The sequence below is a fragment of the Trichechus manatus genome, unplaced genomic scaffold (genome assembly GCF_000243295.1).
Source record: "Trichechus manatus latirostris isolate Lorelei unplaced genomic scaffold, TriManLat1.0 scaffold00250, whole genome shotgun sequence".
Lineage (NCBI taxonomy): Eukaryota > Metazoa > Chordata > Mammalia > Sirenia > Trichechidae > Trichechus > Trichechus manatus.
In genome coordinates, this window is record NW_004444186.1 from 1,183,608 (window position 1) to 1,205,818 (window position 22,211).

The 22,211-nt window shown below is 41.9% G+C and overlaps 1 protein-coding gene across 1 annotated transcript in view; it reads left to right on the top strand.

Annotated features, from left to right (window-relative positions):
* Window positions 1-225: 225 nt before the first annotated feature.
* POGZ (pogo transposable element derived with ZNF domain) overlaps window positions 226-22,211 on the top strand; it is a 34,208-nt gene continuing 12,222 nt past the window's right edge. The window contains exons 1-9 of the mRNA XM_004389538.2: window positions 226-2,356; window positions 4,570-4,728; window positions 15,422-15,597; window positions 16,537-16,645; window positions 17,869-18,159; window positions 18,240-18,458; window positions 19,314-19,420; window positions 20,078-20,415; window positions 20,919-21,073. Of these exons, the coding sequence (XP_004389595.1) occupies window positions 2,233-2,356; window positions 4,570-4,728; window positions 15,422-15,597; window positions 16,537-16,645; window positions 17,869-18,159; window positions 18,240-18,458; window positions 19,314-19,420; window positions 20,078-20,415; window positions 20,919-21,073 (1,678 nt within the window). The 5' untranslated portion in view covers window positions 226-2,232. The remainder of the gene's footprint in view (window positions 2,357-4,569; window positions 4,729-15,421; window positions 15,598-16,536; window positions 16,646-17,868; window positions 18,160-18,239; window positions 18,459-19,313; window positions 19,421-20,077; window positions 20,416-20,918; window positions 21,074-22,211) is intronic.

The window sequence follows — 22,211 nt, forward strand, 5'->3', positions numbered from 1 at the left end:
TTAATGCATCTTAGATGGCTGCTCGCTAGCTTTTGAGACCCCGGACGCCACTCACCAAAGTGGGATGCAGAACATTTTCTTAATAAACTTAATTATGCCAGTTGACCTAGATGTCCCCTGAGACCATGGTCCCCAGACCCTCGTCCATGCTGCTGTGTCCCTCAAAGTGTTTGGTTGTATTCCGGAAACGTCTGAGCTTTCATTTAGTCCAGTTGTGCTGACCTCCCCTGTAGTGTGTGCTGTCCTTCTGTTGGGAGGTTTTACACATCCTATTTGCACAGTAGACTGCCCAGTCCCTGCAAGGTGCGTATGATAGACCAATCACGGGGCAGTCTGCGGCCAACCAATTATTTTTGACAGAATTATAAACCCAGGACGAGAAGGGCTATATATAAGAGAAGCTCATTGCACTGCAAACACTAACCTTTGGGATGTGCTATTAAAATAATATCCAACTACTGTTCCATGAGAAACTATTTGTTCTGTAAGCCTTCACCTGAAGTTCAATAAAAAATAAATAAATAAAATAACATCCAAGGCAGGACACTGAAAACCACAGTTTGCGTTCAGACAGAGTGTCCACAGATTTCTTAGCATATGTATAGAGTGTGCTTGCAGCTGGTCAGGGCGGAAAGAAGGTCCTTGAAAGCCATCGGCAGATGTTATCCAAAATTTATTTCCACGTTCTGTGGGTGTTTGATATTTATCCATTAATTATCTGTTAGCCATAAGCTCTGAGAAAGGTACACTGTAAGGAACAATAGAATCCAAGTAGTTAGGAAAAAAAGTTGTTCAGAGTGTCATCTTTTTAGCTGAACTAGACTGGAAAATACAAGGATGTTGTGTTGAGCGGTCTTTGGCTCAAAGGATGCCTGTGATACGGATTTTTTTTTTTTTTTTAAATTTCTGACTTGCACTGTTTTGAGGAAATAGAAATTAAATCTATGAAACCAAGAGAATTTAAATTGCTCCCTTCGATCTTTTTCTTTCTTTACTCCCTCCTCCATCCTCTTTGTGGTTTTGGTTTGGGAAGACAGAAATAATTAAAATAGAGAGCAGTTAGAATCAAGTTAACACTTCGCTCATTAAAACTGGTTCTCAAACTGTGCTCCAGGCTGTAGCTAACTCACTGGGGCATTGCAGGGTGTTTTAAATTTTCTGGGGAAGCAGCACCATCTGTTGGACATCATACAAACTACTACAGTCAAGTTGTATGGACCTAGCTACTTAATAGGAGCCCTGGTGGCACAGTGGTTAAGTGCTCGGCTGCTTCCCAGATGGTCAGCAGTATGACCCCACCAGCTGCTCCACAGGAGAAAGATGCGGCAGTCTGCTTCCATAAATATTACAGCCTTGGAAACCCTTTGGGGCAGTTCTCTTCTGTCCTATAGGATTGCCATGAGTCGGGATCAGCTCATCAGTTCGGGTTTGGTTTTTTGATTAACTACTTGATAAATGGAACAGTTTTTTGTTTGTTTTTCCTAAGAGCGTCATAAAAAACTCACTGAGTCACTGAGAGCCTTTGCATTAAAATCTTTGTTTGACCATTGAGCAGTAATGCTGTTACCATTCCAAGACAAAGAAACTGACCCATAGTCAGCTAAAATTGGAGGGCAGAATAGCAATAGTTCTTTGCATTTGTGAAGATGTAAACTTTATTTTTAAAAGAAGTATGTAACTTAGGCAGTGTTTTCAGATTAAAAGAGGATTCCAGAATCATGGAGTAAGTATCCTCTAGAATTTCCTGGAGAGAAGTACAGAGTAGTAATAGGATTGGTATTGGGGTAGGTTGTGAGGCACTCACCTCACAGTGTGAAAAGGTTCAAGTAATCAAAATAAATATAATTTTTGTACAACATTTAAAAAAGATAAATGCTAATACAAAAAAATTCATGATGAATAGAATAGCCATTTTGGAATCAACAGGATGTGACCCTGAAATTGCATGATTTCACCTCACTCACCTTATTCTAATGGCAGCCCTAGGTATTATAAAGTAAACTGTCCTAATTATTGAAGAATTTTTTGTGGAAGGGATTCTAATATTCAGGAATGTAAGTTGAAATTTTGGACCCCTGGAAACTGGGGGAAAAGGGGTATGGTAGACTGTGGGGAAAGGGAGGAAAAAGGGATGGGTACCAATGGGTTCAAGTGTCTGATGCCATATTTTGCATAAAACTATTTCCCCCTTTGCTAGGTCAACATCTTATTTAATTTTTCTTGTCTTGTAGCATGGCGGACACCGACCTGTTTATGGAGTGTGAGGAGGAGGAGCTGGAGCCGTGGCAGAAGATCAGCGATGTTATCGAGGACTCTGTAGTTGAGGATTATAATTCAGTGGATAAAACTACTACAGGTAACAAATGCTCTTTTGATCTTTTTTTTAACATTTCATTGAGCTTTAGGTGAAAGTTTACAGAGCAAATCAGTTTCTCATTAGAAATCTATACACAGATTGTTTCGTGACATTGGTTGCAATCTCCTCAATGTGTCAGCACTCTCCCCCTTTTCCCCCCCCCCGGCTTCCCCATTTCCATTCGTCCGGTGTTCTGCCACTTCCTACTTTCTCTTCTTTGCTTTGGGGCAAGTGTTGCCCATTTGGTCTTGTATACTTGCTCTAAGGAGCATGTTCCTCATGGATATTATTGTTTGTTTTATAGGCCTATCTAATATTTGGCTGAAAAGTGGACTTTGGGAGTGGCTTCAGTTCTGAGTTAGAAGGGTGTCTGGGTTGGGGGGGTCCCTGTAGTCTTGGGGATTCCCCTAGTCTCTGTCAGACCAGTAAGCATGGTCTTTTTTCTGAATTTGAATGTTGTTCTGCGTTTGTCTCCTGCTCTTCCCAGGACCCTGCGTTGTGATCTCAGTCAGAGCGGTTGGTGCTGGTGTTTGGGCATCACTGGTTCTCCCGGGCTCCGGCCGGTGGAGGCTGTGGTTCACGTGGTCCTTCAGTCCTCGGAACTGTTTCCTCTGTCTTTGGTTTTCTTCATTCTCCTTTGCTCCAGATGGGAGGGGACCGATAGATGTGTTTAGATGGCCACTCACAAGCTTTTAAGACCCCACATGCTACTCGCCCAAGTAGGATGTAGAGCAGTTTCTTTATGAACTGTGTCATGCCAGTTGACCTGGATGTCCCCCAAGACCATGGTCCCCAGCCATCAGTCTCAGTAACTCAGTCCCTTGAGGTGTTTGGTTGTATCTAGGAAGCTTCCGTTACTGCCCCCTTTGTGCTGTGTATATGAACATACATGGCTGCACATACAAATATGTCCATAAAATCCGTAGCCTGACCTGTATATGTACGTGAGTTTACTCCTATATGCCCTCCTGGCCCTAGTCAGCGTACGTACCTACCTGTGTATCTGCTTGTAAACTGTTGTGTGTCTATACTGTTGTTGGAGGGTTGTACGTGTTATTCCCTGTGGTTGCCTGTTCGTTTCTTTGCGTTTCTCTCAGTTCTCCCTCTGCCTTGGTCAGGTGGTGTTGCCTTGCCCTGTATTGTGTATGGCCTTTCCCTGCACCAAAGTTAAGACGTGTCTCGTGTCCAGTTAGTGACTTCCCCTCCCCTCCCTCCCCTCCTGGTAACCATCAGAGAGCTCTTTCGAGCTTGTTGTGAACCTGCCCCATGTTTAAATCGGTCTGGAGGGCCTTTTGGCTAAGAAGGTATGAAGTGGAGAAGAAGGTTAGGAATCCAGGGCTGCCTCACATGGCATTGGCGCTGCTTTCTCTTCCAGGCTCTAGCCTGTAAATGCCTCCATTTCCTCATTCACAAAGCTAGAAACGTTTTTAACTCATTAAGAACGTTGAAAGGTTGGATTAACCAATGTTTAGCAAACACCTAGCAGTACTCTTGCCAAAGGATGTGTGAGCAAGAATGTGAAGTGGTGGCGTGTGTCAGTACTTTTTGTTTATTTACGCAGTCAAAAGATAGGTTCCATGGTCTTTTTTTTTTCTTTTTTAACATGAACTTGATTTCCTCTGTGAACTGAACAGAAATTGCTCCGTTTGTCTTCATGGACAGTTTAGAAATTTAGGCTTGTTAGTTTGTCTTTTTTAAGGGTGATGTTGCCAGCTCAAATTCTAGATTGCCCTGAATTCAGAAAGTGGGTGGTAGCCCCTCCACCTAATTGTACCAGCTGCACTCTTTGTTTTTCTCTTCTCTGCCTTGAGGCCTGCAGATGGCATTGGTTTAGGCTGAAACGGGACACAGTTCAGGGTCTTGTGGATAGCTTAGTTTGTATGGTTATGAATACCAGCTGTGGTGACGTTAATAAACCTTGGAGTCCTACAGGTTTGCTAGTGCTGTATAGGCAAAGCATTAAAATCCTGGTTCAGTGGTCTTACGATTTAACTGAACCCGGAAATATGAGACAAAGAAGAAGGGGTTGTGTCTCACTGGTGGAAGGAGGGGCAAGGAGGAGGAGAAACCAGATGAACAGTTAGATTTATGAATAAAACGGGAAACTTTGGCTGAAGAGACTCACAACAAGATGGAAAGAGAAGATTAGAGCAGTGTCCTTTAGTGTCATCTGTCCCTGTCTCCCAAGTGACTGTGCCTCCCCTTCCCCACAGTTTCCGTGAGCCAGCAACCAGTCTCGGCTCCAGTGCCCATCGCTGCCCATGCTTCTGTGGCTGGGCACCTCTCTACATCCACCACCGTTAGTAGCAGCGGGGCACAGAACAGCGACAGTGCCAAGAAGACTCTTGTCACACTAATTGCCAACAACAATGGTAAGTGGGCTTGTCGGGAAATTCTTCTTGGGCTAGAGGGGTGAGAGAATAAAAAGGGTTTAGGGACGGGGTGCCTGTAATTAGTTAGGCACTGGCGTGGTTTCCGCTAGTTGGAGAGGGGCCGTAGTAATGAGTCTCTGACACGGTTGCGGTTCAGTAGGCGGTGCTGTTCCTTCTGAGTTGGCGCTGACTTGATGCTGGTTGTTCCACTGCAGATTCTTACCTCTGACGATTGCTAGGAGCACAAAATGGACATCTAAACCTGAAATTCCTGACCGTTAAAAAGATATGGTTTTTTGTTTTTGTTTTAATTAGAAGAGCCTTACTAGTTTGGTAAGAACGTTCCCAGGGTAGCTTGGGTCTCTGTTTTCTCTGACAGACTCATTTGGTTATCGGTTCCCAGGTGCGGAGGACAGGATAGGGTTGTTGTCCACCTGAAGTAAATGACGGAAGAGTAGTCCTCATGCCGTTAGTGAGCTTATTGACGAGAGGCTATATCCTGTTGGTTTTTATCTGATTTCTGATGACTGTTTTCTACACTCTGAAGATAAATTATCAGCAAGTTACGTCTCAAGACTCATCACTAGAGTCGGCACCTTGCTAGAATCATTGCGTTTCTGGAAGTGACTTCATTTTTATTTCATTTCCTTTAAAAGTAAAATAACTTCATTAATGCAGGAACAGAAAGTGCATTGTAGATCAACTAGAACTAGGAAAAATCAAAAGGAAGGGGGAAAAAAACTTAATCCCACTGCCTGGAGATAGCTGCAGTAAAACCTGTGAAAGCTGGACCTTTTGTAAGGTGGAAACCTGTCACAGAAAGAAAACGCAGATATTTTCCACTAAAACGATCACTTTAGCCTAATAAATGTTCTCTGAAGGCTGGAACCTGCGAGACACGGACAGAATCAGAATATTGTTGGTATTGCAATCCCAATACGAGAAGTGCAGATGCGAAAGCCAGAAATAGTTGCAAGAAGCACAAGAGTTAGAGATGAAGGCTCAGTCTTCCGCTTCCTTTTGCATTGTTGCTGTGTGTGAGTGTGTCCTGTGTATTGCTGCTGTTCTCTGAGGACGTCTATTCTTTTACATTGTTGCCCTTTTTGTTAGGTTTTTTTTTTTTTCTTTTGCCTGTATGTCTTTTCCAGCGGAGAACAATATCCATAAGTTTGGAAGAAGGTAAGAGATACTAATAAATTCCTTTATTTTCATTAAAATCTAGCAAAGCACTCTTTTTTTCCTTGTCTTAGAGCCCTGGTGGCACAGTGGTTAAAAGCTAAGGCTGCTAACCAAAAGGTGGGCAGTTCGAATCCACCAGCTGCTCCTTGGGAACTCTGGGGGCAGTTCTACTCTGTCTTGTAGGGTCGTTGTGAGTCGGAATCTATTTGACGGCAGCAGGTTCTCAGGGGTTTTACTCTTCTCTTTATCTTTAATTTTTCATTTTTGCTTTGCCTGTTTATAATGGTGACACGTTATTACAGTTTTCAAAATCCACTCCTTCATTTCCTTGAAATTCTTTCTTCATAATTTCTTGTTTTGCCCAAAAGATAGAGAAGCATTTCCTCACTTAACACGTTCAGTGTGTGAACAAAAGCAGAAACGTTCTTCTCAGTTTTTTTTGTTAAATATTTTACCGAAGTGTACTAACTTTATCATATGATGATAGTTTTCATTTTGTTTGAGATACTCACGTTTTCTAGAAAATAAGATCGTAAATTCCTTAATCTTTATAAGAACTTACTTCCTTTTTTGTTTCCTTTTTTAAAAAAGCTTATTCCTTCACAGCCACGGACAAGCGAGTGAGAAATTTATCTCTGAAAGAAAAGTTTGACGTTGTCAAAATGATAACTGAAGAGAAAAAGACCGTCAAGGAAGCTGTAATTAAGTTCAAGTGTGGCAAAACGCAAATTTACTCAATTATGAAAGAAAAGGATAAAATAATTGAAAAATACATAAGCAGCACCAATGTAAACGTCAAAAAAGGAAGGGATGGAAATTATGCAGAAATCAACAAATCTGTTTTTGAGTGGTTTCTTCAAGCCTCCGCCAAAAACGTTCCCATTTCCGGCCCTATCCTGCAAGCAAAGGCGAAGGAAACAGCGAAGCTTTTAAAAGTTGATGGATTCTCAGCGTCTAACGGGTGGCTTCAGAGCTTCAAAAAAAACCATGGAATCACTTGCAACATAGCTTGTAGGAAGTCAAACGAGGTTGACAGAGACATTGTTCAAAACTGGTTCACAAAATTAAAAGAGATCACAAGGGGATATGATCCTAAAGACATAGCAAACGCCGATGAGACTGCTCTGTTTTACGGGGCAGTGCCTAACCGGACCCTGAAGATGAAGGGGGAGAAGTGCTTGAGGGGTCGCTTTTCCAAAGAGCGGCTTACCGTCCTCTTGACAACGTTCGCAGATGGGACATTTGAGAAACCGTGGGTAATTGGAAAGAGTGAGAAGCCACGGTGCTTCAAGAATATCAAAATCAATCAGCTTTCAGTAGAATGGAAATGGAATAAAAATGCTTGGATGACGGGAGAAATTTATGAAGAGTTCTTAAATAAGCTCAACAGTAGCATGAAGAAGCAGAATCGAAGCATTCTTTTGTTTGTTGACAGTGCCAGTTGTCATCGGCCATTGCCCCTGTCCAATATTAAATTAATTTTTTTCCCACAGTCCACAACGTTGGTCCTGCAACCTCTGGGTAGTGGCATTATCCAGAATATTAAAGTAAACTACAGGAAGCTGTTGCTTCAGAAAGCCATTGCCACCACTGAGATGCGCAAGGTGGTATCGGAGATTTCGGGGAAAGTCGACGTCCTGGATACAATCGCATTTCTTAAGCGATCCATCAAAATGATTAAGGAAGAAACCATAAGAAAATGCTTTAGGAACTGTGGTTTCTTGTTGAGCAGTAGCGATGGTATACAGAACGCACCAGTTACCGAGCCTGATGACATGGTGCAGATTCAGGGCGCAATAGATGACGTTTATAGTGGTGTTTCAGAAAACAGGGTCAGCGCTGCAACTTACGTTGATGTCGACAAAGAAATTGCCACAGAAATGGACGATATAAACCTGCAGGAAGTTATGGACTTGCAGTCTAAAGATGATGGTGAAGACTATGAAGACCTACCATTAGAAGAGCCGGAGCCTTTAAGTCACACACAGGTTTTCAGCTATATAAAGGCTTTGAAGGAATTTGGAAAAGTTAAAGGAGACCAAGAATTTTTTGATAAGGCTGTGGACTTAGAAATTTGTTTCAATCATTTCATAAACAGACTAAACAGCTGACGTTAGGTCTTTTTATTAAAAAGTGAATTTTACCCATATCTTTGTAGGAATAGTGTATGCAAATATCTGTATGTAATTTAAATAAACATCCAAGTCATATAATGATTTAGTTTCTTCTCCAGTTTTATAAAATTGAAAAGAAACCCTTTCTGGGTGTTTATGAGGTAGGATTTTTAATAGACAGCGATAGAAAAGTGGTAGAACTGTACCCTGTCAGAGGCGGGAAGCTTGGAAAAACAAGGCAGTCCCGGCGAGTTCTGGCTCTCACAGGTTTTACCGCACTAGTTTTAACTCTTATTTTGTATGTACAGTGAAACCCGTGAGAGCCAGAACTCGGTGGGACTGCCTTGCTTTTCTAGGTCTCACAAGTTTTCCACCTCTGACAGGGTGCAGTCTTACCACTTTTCAATTGCTGATTTTAGTGGAAAGTATTTGAGTTTTCCTTCTGTGACAGGTTTCCGCTACACAGGTTCCAGCTTTCGCGGGTTTTACTGTATATGTACTTTTTTGTACTCTGATGTGATTTGCTGTTTACAGAAATGGGATTGTACTGACTTTACTTTTTGCATGCTGTTTTTTCTTACTATATAGTGACTGTGACTGTCTTCCCATTTTAATAAATATTTACCTTGAACATTTCTGATGACTGATATTTCCCAGTATTTGGTTAACTATAGATTTTAAGAGGGTGTTTTGCTGTTTTAGAGAGCTAGAGTAAAAGAGTAATTCTGTCTGTATCTAAGTCATTTCTCACATCCTTAATTAGTTCTGAGAGTCCATCTTTAGAAGTCCTGCTGTTGGATCAAAGGACATCGTAGTTTTTAAGGATTTTGATCGATATCGTTGAATGGCCATCCAGACATGTTGTACCGGTTTACAGTTCCATTAGTAGTATGCGGTGTTCTTATTTTTGGATGTAGCCGTTTATGTATGCATTCTTCTGTTGTTTGACGTTTCCTAGAGCCCCCGTTTTTTTATAATCACAAATAGTGCCGTGGGCATCATCCTGGAGCATAATACTTGTGGTATAAAGTCTCAGAAGTGGGATTGCTTGGTCAGACATTTTCCTTGACCTCTCCACAAAAAGCATTTCCTTTACTCTTAAGGAACGTTTTAAGCCCACTTTTCTGTGAAGTGTCTTAGCTCCCCACTGATGCCATGTTGATATGTGACCGTTTTCCTTTGAGTGTCTGCTTGTTGTGACGTGTCATACGTAAGTAAAGTAGATCGGAACAGTTCGATCATGATTTGAAATTTCAGCGGTAATTATTAAAATACTAAACTGTGTGACCTCCAGATCTGGGAAGGAAAGATAAAGGATTTTCGTTTCAATTCAATTTAGCATATTTTGCATTCATACTATGTGTTTATATGTTAGGTTCTGTGCTGATACAGTAAAGAACTCTAAGACGTGGTTCTTGCCTTCAAAAAGCATAGATTTGTGCTAGGAATATCTGTTTATGTAGCACATATCTTTGAGTGCCTGCTCTGTGCCAAGAGCAAGGCATTGTTACACAGTGGTGAGTGAAGTAGACAGTTCCTGCTCTTTGAGACATCAAGACTTATGAAGTAACATATGTAATTAAGACAGTGTGAAATTGACGTCTTATTTTTGTCAAAATAGAGTCCTGAAACACCAGCACACATGTGGAACCTTGATATGTGACAGAGATGGCATCGCAGATCACTGGTGAAAGAAAGGACTAGGCCATAGACGATTGGCACAGTGACTCCTATAGGGAAAAACATGGTTCCCTACTTCACACGCACACAAAAATTAGTTCCAAATGGAATAAAGACTTAAATATGAAAAGCAAAACTTTAAAACTTTTAGAAGAAAATATGAAAAGAATTTTATGGACTCAGAATAGGGAAAGATTTCTTAAACCAAATACGTAGAAGAACAAGCCATAAAGGATAAGATGAATCCATAGAACTACATTAAAGACATGGTCAAAAAACGGAGAAAGACAAACCAGTAGAAGATACTTGGAACATGTATTACTGTAGAAAGAATTAGTGTCCAGGAATCTGTAGTAAAAGGCTAAGCAATTGAAGAGAAAAATGGACAAAAGACATGAACAGGAATTTGACGGAACAGGAAACGTGTGTGGGCAGTGATCCATGTGAAAAAATACACAAGCTCATTAGGAATCAGCGAGATGCAAATTAGGACCACAGTGAAGTACCATTTTATACCTGTTCGATTGGCAGAAATTAAGAAATCTGATAGTTTCACGCGTTGGAGAGGATGTCAGTACTACTAATAGAGTATTCACAACCACTTTGGAAAACGAGTTTGTATTATTTTGCAAAGGCAAACATGCATATGCTACAACCCAGCAATTCCTCTTCTGTTGATACAACTTAGAGAAATCCTTGGATATGTGCACCAGGAGATGTGTGTAAGAATTCTCATAGCATATTTGGAATAGCAAAAAAAATTAAAAAAACCCAAGTGATCATAGATAGGAGAGTAGATTATTAAATTATGATGGACACACACAATGGAATATTACATAACTGAAAATGAGCAGATTATAGCTATACACAACCATATCGATGAATCTTAGACATGTAATGTTCAATAAAAATGACTGTTATGGATATACCTTTTTAATGAACTCAAAAACACGTACAACTAAAATATATACTGTTATTGAAAATGTGTAATAAAACTAGTTTTTAAAAAAGCAAGGGAATGAAAATCACAAATTCAAGAGAGTGACTGCTTCTGGGAGCAAGACAAGGGGAAGGAAAACAAATAGTATTAATAATCGTCCAGTTCTAAGCTGGGTGGTAGATTCAACGGTGTATGTTGTATCATTATGCTTTAAGCTTAAATTTATGTAACATTTTTTATGTATTATTTTTGTTGTTGTTGAGAATATACACAGCAAAACATACACCAGTTCAACAGTTTCTGCATGTACGATTTAGTGACATTGATTACATTCTCCAAGGTATGTGACCATTCTCACCCTCCTTTTCTGAGTTGTTCCTCCCCCATTAACATAAATTCACTGCCCCCTAAGGTTCCTATCTAATCTTTTGAACTGCTGTAATCAATTTGATCCCGTATAGATAGTTCTTAAAAGAGCATAATGCTCAAGGCAGATGTTTACTAGTTAAGCTAAACTGCTGTTTGGTTTTAAGAAGACTTCAGGGGATGTTTTTGGTTTAAGGTTTAAACATTATCTCAGGGCAATAGTTTTAAGCATTCATTCCACTTTGTGGCCCAAGGAAGTGTGGAGTCCATGAGAATTTGAAATTCTGTTCTACTTTTCCCCATTTTGATCAGAGTTCTTCTATGGAATCTTTGATCAAAATGCGTAGTAATGGTAGCCGGACACTATCCAGTACTTCAGGTCTCAAGGCAAAGGAGGCAGGTATTCTTGGAGGCAATTAGCTACACATTCCGTATCCTCTTCCTATTTCTTTTTTTTTTAAATTGTACTTTAGATGAAGGTCTCCAGAACTAGTTTCTCATTAAACAGTTAGTACACATATTGTTTTATGAAATTGGTTAATAACCCCACGACATGGCAACATTCTCCCTTCTCGACCTTGGGTTCCCTATTACCAGCTTTCCTGTCCCTTCCTGCCTTCTAGTCCTTGTCCCTGGGCTGATGTGCCCCTTTAGTCTCGTTTCGTTTTATGGGCCCGTCTAATCTTTGGATGAAGGGTGAACCTCGGGAGTGACTTCATTACCGAGCTAAACAGGTGTCCAGGGGCCATATTCTTGGGGTTTCTCCAGTCTCTATCAGGCCAGTAAGTCTGGTCTTTTTTTGTGAGTTAGAATTTTGTTCTACATTTTCCTCCACCTCTGTCCGGGACCCTCTGTTGTGATTCCTGTCAATCCTCCTATTTCTGACTCTCCTCCTTCCTCTATTCAGGCTAATAGAGACTATGTAACATTTTATATGGATCGAAAGTTAAAATATAATTAAGATGAAGATAATTAAAAGAAAATGAATGGGAGCGGGGGGGAAACGGGAATTTTGTCCTGTGTTATTCCATGGAGGGTAACAGTTGGTAAAAATACAGAATCCTTTCCTGGTTGTTAGTAAGGGATGCAAATCAAAGCTGCAGTGAGATACCACTTCACACCCACTAGGATGGCTATGACCAAAAAACTCAGAAAATACAGTGTGTTGGCAAGGATGTGGAGAACTTGGAACCCTTCTCCATTGCTGATGGGAATGCAAAATGGTACAGCCGCTGTGGAAAACGGTTTGGTGGTTCCTCAGAAAGTTCAGCATAGAACTGCCATCGGAACCAGCAGTCCCGGTGCTAGGTATACACTCAGAGAATGGAAAGCAGGAACACCAACAGAAACCTGTACACCAGTGTTCACTGCAGCACTGTTCACGATAGCCTAAAAGCGGGAACAGCCACAATGTCCGTCAGCGAATGAATGGATAAACAGTGTGGTCCGTCCATACAATGGAAACGACTCAGCCGTAAAGAGAGGTGGAGTCCTGATACCCACCACAACATGGACCAACCTTGAACACACGATGCTGAGTGGGATCAGTCCCAAAAGGACAGATACTGTGGGGTCGCGCTCGTACGAAACAGGCCAATGTATAGTGACCAGATTCATTAGTAGTCACCAGGGCTGGGAGGGAGGGGAGAGGGAAAGGCGTTGCTAAGGGGGCTCTGACCTTCTGTTATGGTCGTGGAATAATTCGGAAAAGGATAGTGGTAATGCCTGCGCAACACGAACAGAATCAATGACACTGAATTGTACGTGTGAACGTTGTTGATGTGGCACGTTTCGTTACATGTATGTTTTTACCACAATTAAAAAAAAAAAAAAGGAATGAAGTACCAAGACATGCTGCATGGATCAAACTTAAAAAAGTCATGGTTAGTGAAAAAGCCAGGTACAGAAGGCCCCAGTACTGCATGAGTCCCTTTGTACGAAATGTCCAGACTAGGCAGATCCAGAAACAGAAGTTAGGGTAGTGATTGCCAGGGGCTGTAGGGAGAGGAGAACGGGGAGGGGAGTATTAATGGGTGCGGGTTGCTTTTTGGGGTGATGAAAATGTTGTGGTATGAGATAGTGGTGATGATTGCAGAGCCCTATGAATATACCGGAAACCACTGGACTGTACTCCTCAAATGGGTAGATTGTGTGCTGTATCAGTTATATATTAGTAAAGCTGTTTTTGTTGTTTGTTTTTTAAAGAAAGTATCAGGAATAAAATTGTGGAACGTTTTTACTGTTCTTTTTTATCTTCTTCAGAATCCACTACTCAGCATTTAGAGATTATTCCTGTAGTCTGGCTGCTCCATATTTACACTGGAAAGAAATGTCATGAAATGAAATAAACCATGTGTTCAATTCTGAGCTGTGGACAGTGTGAATTTAATGTTATCAGTTTCTTACTATATCACTGATTATGATTTCCCACTCCTATTGGATTTAGCCCGTTTATCCCTCGGTTTGAAGGGTATGTAAGAGGCACCTCGGAATAAAAGTCTGATGATCTCCTTCTGAAAGATCACAGCTATTGAACACCCTGTGGAGCACAGTTCTGCCCTCCCTGACACACATCGGGTTACCATGAGTCAGAATCACCTTCAAGGCAACCGTTTTTTATAAGTAAACTTAAAAGAATGTGGAAAAATTAAAACCTTTATATTTGTAAAACGAACCGAACATGTTGTGAGAGAAGCTGCTAAATCTCCTTCCCTTATTTAACCAGTTTATAACTGGAGGTACCTAGTAGATCATTTGAGAGCAAACCTAGAGACAGAAGATTGGCTGAATAATTCTTCTAGAGGCTTTTAAAATGCTGATTGCCTCTTTCATCTTCTGGAAATAGAACCTTGTAAGACCTTTTGAATTGTCAGAATTTCTTTGAGGAAAGATTTAATAAGAATGCAGAAATCACCAAGTCTTTTAAAAAAAATAATAGTTGTAAATTTGAGTTCTCACTGCGTATTTGATATTAAAGAACTGTTATATTTTTTTAGGTGTGATAATGGTGTTGTGATTTTGGGTATTTTGTTGTCCTTATCTTTTATAGATACATATTGAAATATTTACAGATGAAATTGTTTTGAAATAATATGAGAGGGTATAAGTGAGTAGGAGGTATAGAGGAAACAAGATTGGCCATAAGTTGGTAATTATTGAAGCTGGGTGATGGGTACATGAGGGTTCATTATAGTATTCCATTTTTATGTATGTTTGAACTTCTGTATAATAAAACATTTAAAAATTAAAATATATATATAGTCAATAAATCGCCTATATAATTAATGTAGAACTTGTTGGAATTTTTTGTCTTGTTTACCTGTCAACCTCTATAGTCACTGGTTGGCTGGCCCAGTAACTGAGGGTCTAGCCCTCTTCTGAGCTCCAGTTTCCGGGAGAATGTGGCATGCAGCACTGCTGGCTCCTCCGTACCCAGGTGTACCCTCACTCTGGTAGTCTAGCTTTGTAGCTGACTGCAGTGTGCCTCCATCTGTCCAGTAGAGCGTACAGTTCCGAGGGACACATCCCAGTGGGGTGATCTGGGGTAAAAAGTGGAGGTATATTGCCTCTCTGAAATTTTCTCTCTGGTTTAGAGTATTCTTTGTAAATGAAGGAACTTGGTACTAATAATTTTTTTAACGAAATGTAATGAAGTAAAGGACTGAAAAACATTCATAGAATGACTTTTTACTCACAAACGAGAAGAATTTATACTATTTTATTAACAGCCTCGTTGATTAATATTTATTCATGAATGAATCCTTATCTTCAGCAGTCACATCATCCTCACCTGATACGGGTTAGTTTTTGACCAGGTCTTCTCTTTATCAGCCCTGGTGACAGAGGAGGTAGCCTCTCAGTCTCTGTATTCCCATACCTGTGAAAAGACAGTGGTTGCTCAGAGAATTGGTTGTATTTCCCAGATTTGACTCACTGAGAAGAGGTGCCTTTCTTTAGATTCTATGTGCTTGCTGAATTAATGTTTGTTGATGAATATTCACTTTAAAAAAAAATTAAGGTGGTTTAGCTAGCAACAAATTAGATCTGATAGAACAGATTTTACCTAGTTAAAATGGAAAAAGGACTTGTGTGTTCTTTTGATCTGCTGACTTGGTATGGGAATCACTTGTGGTCACTTACATCATCAGAGTCTGGGGGATAGCCACACGGAAGTTTGCATGTATCTTTCATCCCTGTTTAAGACATGGGTGAGAGGTTTTTATGTGAGTTGTAGACATGGGTGAAGCTTAAATTTTGGTGACTTTGATGACATTAAACCTAGGGTGAGTGACGGTCTTGGATATTTTGGTATCTGGGATACCCATTCTTTTCTAAGACTGTAATGTTTCTTACAAAATACGAGTTTGTTTTCTCTTACATTCCTTTTTATTTTCTTCTTCCGTTTATTCTTTAGCTGGCAATCCTTTGGTCCAGCAAGGTGGACAGCCGCTCATCCTGACCCAGAATCCAGCCCCAGGTCTGGGCACAATGGTTACCCAACCAGTATTGAGACCTGTCCAGGTCATGCAGAATGCCAATCATGTGACTAGTTCCTCTGTGGCCTCACAACCAATATTCATCACTACACAGGTGAGTTAGGACTCTGAGGGGAATTCTGGATTTGGTAGAGAAGGAGGAAAAGACTGTGAACCTTCGAAGGGGATGATTCAGACAGGGCTCTTGGCATCATTAGAAATGGTTCTAAATCCTGTCTTTTGACCTGGCTTTCTTGTTTGCTGTTTTGTAACTTGATGCTGATGTTTGTAGAAAGCCCAACATAGCATCATGACTGAGTATTCCTCTTCATACCCCTCAGGAGGGCTGTTGAGTGATTTGATTGAGGTCTGGGCACAAATTAGTGGGAAAGCTTGGATTAGGAAACCTTCACAACCCTTTGCTAGAGCTGTTTTTCTTAACATAGGGCGAGTTAGTTGACTTGGAGATATAGGTGTGAAATTGATGAAGTGTGTGGAGGTCTCTGGAAGAGAAGGAAGGTGTTTTCTTTGATATTAGTGTGGTAAATTGAAGGTGAAAGCCTAATTCTGAATGTGGAATGTCAGGGCAAATGCTTCTCTTTGCTTGTGGCTTCATGAGCTACAACCTGTTCTGTTATAAATTTGCCAGAAGTTCATGGTCTTTGAAGTGGATTTTGGAAACAGTTTTTTATGGTCTTTGAAGTGGATTTTGGAAACAATTTCTCAGCACTGTTTATATGTTGAGTCACTCCAGTGAATATGGTCAGTGTCTTTTTTTATTGGCTTCTATGCTTTTTAAACCGAGGTTCGTGTACAACAAGAATTAGGGTTTCGTTTTTGCCCATACATGCCAAAGCTTGCTCTCCAGTTTAATTTGTCACTAAAAATACCAAAATTTTCTTAAATTTCTCCATCTCAGTCATTTAAAAGTTCTAATTCTGGAGAGAGGACCGTTAAATAAGAGTGGGGATGTTTTTGGGGTATAGGTCACATTGCAGTCTCTGCTAGTGTTGGTTGGTTTCCATGTTAAAGATGGTTTTGCTTTTTAATGCAGGGATTTCCTGTAAGGAATGTCCGGCCTGTACAGAATGCAATGAATCAGGTTGGGATTGTACTGAACGTGCAGCAAGGCCAAACGGTTAGACCCATTACTCTAGTCCCAGGTAAGGAGACATACCTAGCCATTGGAATGAAGTGGCGTCCAGAAGATTTGTTTTTGTCATTTCAGAATACTCTAGGTCTTTTTAAAAATCTACTTAAAGAAAATATAAAAATCTTTTTAACCTTTGGCCAGGATTGTGGTTTTATTAATTATTCTTTTTAGCTTTACGTCACCTGTCCTTAGATAACGAGTCCGGGTTTATGGAGTCATTTCTTCTGAATCTGGTGTTTCAGCCAGCTATGAAGTTTGTTTTCCTGAAGGAATATTATTGTAAACGCCCAAATTCCATATTCCTTGTAAGTTGACTCACTTACATGATGGGATTATAAACTGTTTTTGTAGCATAAATTTTGGGTATAAATTAAACAAATGACATATCCTTTGTGGATAAGTATTGCCAAAGACTAAATAGTATTTTTTCTTTTTTTTTAAGAAACGAAATTGAAAGATAATTTTTAAAAATCTTATAACTTTTTCTGGGTTCTTTATTTTGTATCTGTGAATTTACTACAATTCAGGCCCCACAAAGGGTATCTAAATGTAGTTGTTTGTAAGGATGCCTCTGTAGCTTGTCTTCCGAAGTTTCTTGTTTTTGTTCTCAGGGCTTACAGAGCTTTTTTGGCCTTCAGTCTGATCCACTTACCCTCTCAAGTTCTGGTATTTCTGAAATATTTCTCAGTGGAATTGTCTGCAGCTGAGCCAGGAGACACACTGCTTTGGGACATCCTAGCAGAGTGACATAGTCAGTCTTCTGTTGGAGTTTATACGAGAGGATGGAAGACTGCCTTAGTCCACTGAGAAAGAAGGGTTCCTTTTATCAGGACCAAGTCTGCCCTTGGGCTGATAAACATCCATACTGCCTCCCATTCTGTACCCACCCTTTGTCTTCTAACACCAAGATCAAGCTATTTCTGACTGTTGTTGTTGCAATAGAAAAGGCAGTGTGGTAAGGTGTTTTCGGAGGAATTGATGGGAATCTGCTTCAGTTTAACCTTCTTAGAGCTGGTCTCCTAGGCTGTTTTGTGTTCATTTATTTTACCTGCTTGGACGCCTGTTGCTTTCTTAGACTTTAGAATCTATACTACTGTTGGTAATCCCTGCTGATTGCCAGTTTGGAGAAGGAATCGTTTCCTATCCTGCTACTTCCAGTAAAGCCAGGGAGTCTGTATTCTAGGGGAGCTCATTGACCAAGATGTGGTACTTGTCTGTGTCTGTCTTTTGAAGCCCCAGGCACCCAGTTTGTTAAGCCGACGGTTGGAGTCCCGCAGGTGTTCTCCCAGATGGCCCCAGTGAGACCAGGCTCCACGATGCCCGTGCGGCCGACCACCAACACCTTCACCACCGTCATCCCGGCCACGCTCACCATTCGAAGCACCGTCCCACAGTCCCAGTCCCAGCAGACCAAGTCCACTCCCAGCACCTCCACCACTCCCACTGCCACCCAGCCCACCTCACTGGGCCAGCTAGCTGTGCAGTCTCCAGGCCAGTCCAGCCAGACCCCGAATCCGAAGCTAGGTGAGGGTTGGGAGGAGGAGATGGCCGAGCCGGGGTGGGTGGTGGGTGGAGAACAGATGGTTCTCACTTGGCCCACATAGCTCCCTCCTTCCCCTCTCCACCTGCAGTGAGCATCGCCAGCTTTGTCACTGTGAAGCGACCTGGAGTTACAGGTGAAAATAGCAGTGAAGTAGCCAAACTGGTGAATACCCTTAACACCATCCCTTCCCTGGGCCAGAGTCCTGGGCCGATGGTCGTGTCCAACAGCAGCCCAGCTCATGGCTCTCAGAGAACCAGCGGACCTGAGTCTTCAGTGAAAGGTACCTGGGAGGCCCTCAGCAGGCAGTCGTTCAAAAGTGTTAATAAAGTGTTTGTTGTATTAGAGCTTTGTACTCTGAAGGACAGAAAGGAAATAGGATGTAGTTGCTACAGTCTTTCTACAGAAGATTTTAGAAGTAGAGGGGATAACTCTCTGTGAAAAGTGTAAGTGAATCGGCTACAAGGAATTCTGTGTGGAATTATGCTTTGGGGATTAGTGTGATCAGAGGGGTGGGATAATCAAAGATAGCTTCATGGAAGAGGTGGTTTTTTGAACAAGATTTTAAAGTTGGGATTTGATAAAGAGGTTTTCAGGTGAAGAAAAATACAAGCATGAGGGTTTTCAGTGGCCTAGAGCAGGGGTTGACAAACTTTTTGGTAGAACGCCCGCTTGTAAGTATTTCAGGCTTTGTTCACCATATGGTCTCTGTTGCCCCTGCTCATTTTTGCCATTATGGTGGGAAAGTGGCTGTAGACGAAACGTAAATGAGTGAACGTGGCTGGCCTCCCCAGAAACTGTATTTATGGGCTCTGAAATTTTAATTTCTGTAATTTTCGTGTGACACAAAATTTTCCTCTTTTGATTTTATTTCAGTTGTCTAGAAATGTAAAAACCATCGTTAGCTTGTGGGCCATCCAGAAGCAGGTGGCTGGGTGGATTTGGCCTGCAGGCCGTGGCTTGCCCACCCCTGGCCTCCAGTTAAAAAACAGGAAAAGGAGTGTGTCTCATAACAGTGACCTCGTGCCTGCTTTCCCCGTGGCACACGTCTCGGGAGGGGGTGGCCTTTCTGCAGAAGGGCAGAAACCTTTTCCACTGCTGTCTTATCAGCCTCACCGATGCTTCTCGCTTCTTTCAGTGACTTCTCCCATCCCAGTGTTTGATCTCCAGGACGGTGGGCGGAAAACCTGTCCACGGTGTAACGCTCAGTTCCGTATTACTGAAGCTTTGCGAGGTCACATGTGTGTAAGTGATGCCACCCGAGCTGAGGCTCCAGCTTAAGTGACTACTGCCGTGTCCCTCCTTAGCGTGGGGAGCTTGTGAGGCAGAGGCTCTGAAGTGACTTGGAAGCAAGCTTTTTAGAGGGTCACGCCTGTTTTGGCCTGTTAGAGGAGAGTTATGCCGTTTGGGATGCGATGGAACGCGTTTAAAAGACCCTAAGATTAGAACATGTATGGCCTTCCTTCCTTAGCTGTGGTCGATTTTGAAACTGCACAGGAAGACAGGTGTCAGGTGTGCTAGAGAATAAGAACTCAACCAAGTTGGCTGCAGCTCATTTTCTGTTTATCCTGTGGCTGAATAGATCAGGAGCTGTAGCCCAGTTCCTATTCCCTAGCTTTTTTATTTTTTGGTATTAGCCCAGATGCAGGGATGGCGTATTATTCTTGCCAGGAAGCTCAGAGCCAGATTATGTTAGCGAGGGGCTAAGGGAATCTAAGGCAGGAGGAAGAAGTCCAAGGTAAGGTGTTTGTTAGAAAAGGAGGGAAACGTGGATACGCTGTGGGAAACTGGATAGGAATACCTGAAACCAGACTGTGCCGAGGGAGATTAGTGAAGCTGGGAGGTTAGCAGAATCTAGCTCCCGGGATAACCAAAGTGAGCCAGTATTCTGTTTCGTTATAGTACTGTTGCCCAGAAATGGTCGAATACTTGAAAAAAGGGAAGTCTTTGGATTCAGAGCCCAGCGTCCCATCCACAGCAAAGCCCCCTTCCCCTGAGAAAACAGCTCCTGGGGCCTCTACACCCTCTTCTACGCCCATTCCTGCCCTGTCTCCACCTGCCAAGGTGCCGGAGCCGCATGAAAACGTGGGCGATGCGGTCCAGACCAAGCTCATCATGCTCGTGGATGACTTCTACTATGGGCGCGACGGAGGCAAAGTAGCCCAGCTCACAAATTTCCCTAAGGTCGCCACGTCGTTCCGATGCCCCCACTGTACCAAAAGGCTAAAAAACAACATTCGGTAAGTGTTACAGAGCCTTTGAGGCTGTTACCTTGGACAAGAGAAGGCTGAACTTCCTTACAGATTTAAGTCTTTCTCTTGGGAGAATGGTCTGAATGCTTGTCCAGTCTTGGTGAGGACATCATTAAATCAGTAACTAGTACTATAGAACAGGAGGTACGGTGGTAATACACGAAAGGTAACTTGGGCTGAGGAGCCCTGGTGGCGCATACGGTTACGCGCTGGGCTGCTAACCAAAAGGTGGGTGATTCAAACCCACCCAGTAGCTCCACGGGAGAAAGACCTGGCAGTCTGCTTATCAGTTCTCCAGTCACAGAATTCTTACTAGTTTCAAGAACCCATAATTTTTCTGGCCTCAGAAAAGGACTGTCCCAAACAGAAGAAATAGCTGGCGCTGGGAGGGGGGAAGGGCAGGGACTCTGTTGTGTGATTCTCCTGTTGTGTTTCCTACAGACTGCTGATTTTAACGTGATCCCTCTGTTGTTCTTTGTGCTGCACCACAGATTCATGAACCATATGAAACACCATGTAGAACTCGATCAGCAGAATGGCGAGGTGGATGGTCATACTATCTGCCAGCACTGTTACCGCCAGTTCTCCACACCGTTCCAGCTCCAGTGCCACCTGGAAAATGTTCACAGTCCCTACGAATCGACTAGTAAGTTTGGAAACTCTTACACTCGCTTTTCACTCACGGACTGGTCCTAGTGGGAACCCAGCACCTGTTAAATTTATTTATATTGGGTAACATTGTAGTACTTTTCATCTTTGTAGCTAATTCTTTACTTCACTTCCCCTGGTTTCTTCCAAGCCTGGCGTCTGTTCTGTTCAAGCATGGATTGATCCTGGATTTAATATTAGGGACTTGGGTTTAAGACCGCTGTCGAGAGACAGCTGTAATGGATTTATCACCGAGACCCTTTTGTAGAAGCAGGCGTCTGTATTTGGATCTCCACTTTCGTTAGTATTCTGATAGGCTTTTTGTAGGATAAAGATAATGCTATTATAAAATACTTTGTCACTAAGAAAGTGCTTTGGACATAATTTCAATGAAATGTGACTTCGTGTGTTTGCAGGTGAGGGAACACAAGCTCAGAAAAATTGAGTCATTTGGAAAAGAGTGATCAACTCTAGTGAGGTGATAAAAATGAGAGTCTGAGCTCAGTTTTCTAGAATATTTCTAAATCCTCGAAGAGGTCTCCAGTATGTTTTTTTCTTTTTTGAAAATATACGCAACAAAACCCACTGCCGTTCAGCAGTTTCTAGATACAGTGATCAGTGACATTGGTTACGTTCTTCACATTGTGTCAATATTCTCGTTACTTCTCTTCTAGTTAGTTCACTCCCATTGACCTACACTCCCTGCCCTCCAGCCTTCTCATCTGTACTTTAAAATAGCTATTGTCCATTTGGTCTCATGTAGATAATTTTTTTAAAAAAAGAACGCAGTACTGAAGGGTGATCATCTTTACTTTCGGAGCTAAACTGTTACTCGTTTGAAGGTGACTTCCTGGGGTAGTTTTGATTCAAGGTTTGAAGATTAACTCAAGGTAATAAATAGTCCTGGGGACTCCTCCAGCCTCAGTAGAACCAGTAAGTCTGGATTCGTTAAGAATTTGAAGATCTGTTCCACGTTTTCCTCCCTTTCTGTCCGTGTCCATCTGTTGTGCCCTGATCAGAGTGTTCAGTAGTGTGACCAGGCACCGTCTAGTTCTTCTGTCTCCGGGTCGAGGAGGCAGTGGTTCATGAAGACAGTTAGTCCTGTAGTTCAGTTCCTTCTCCCGTTTGTGGGTTTC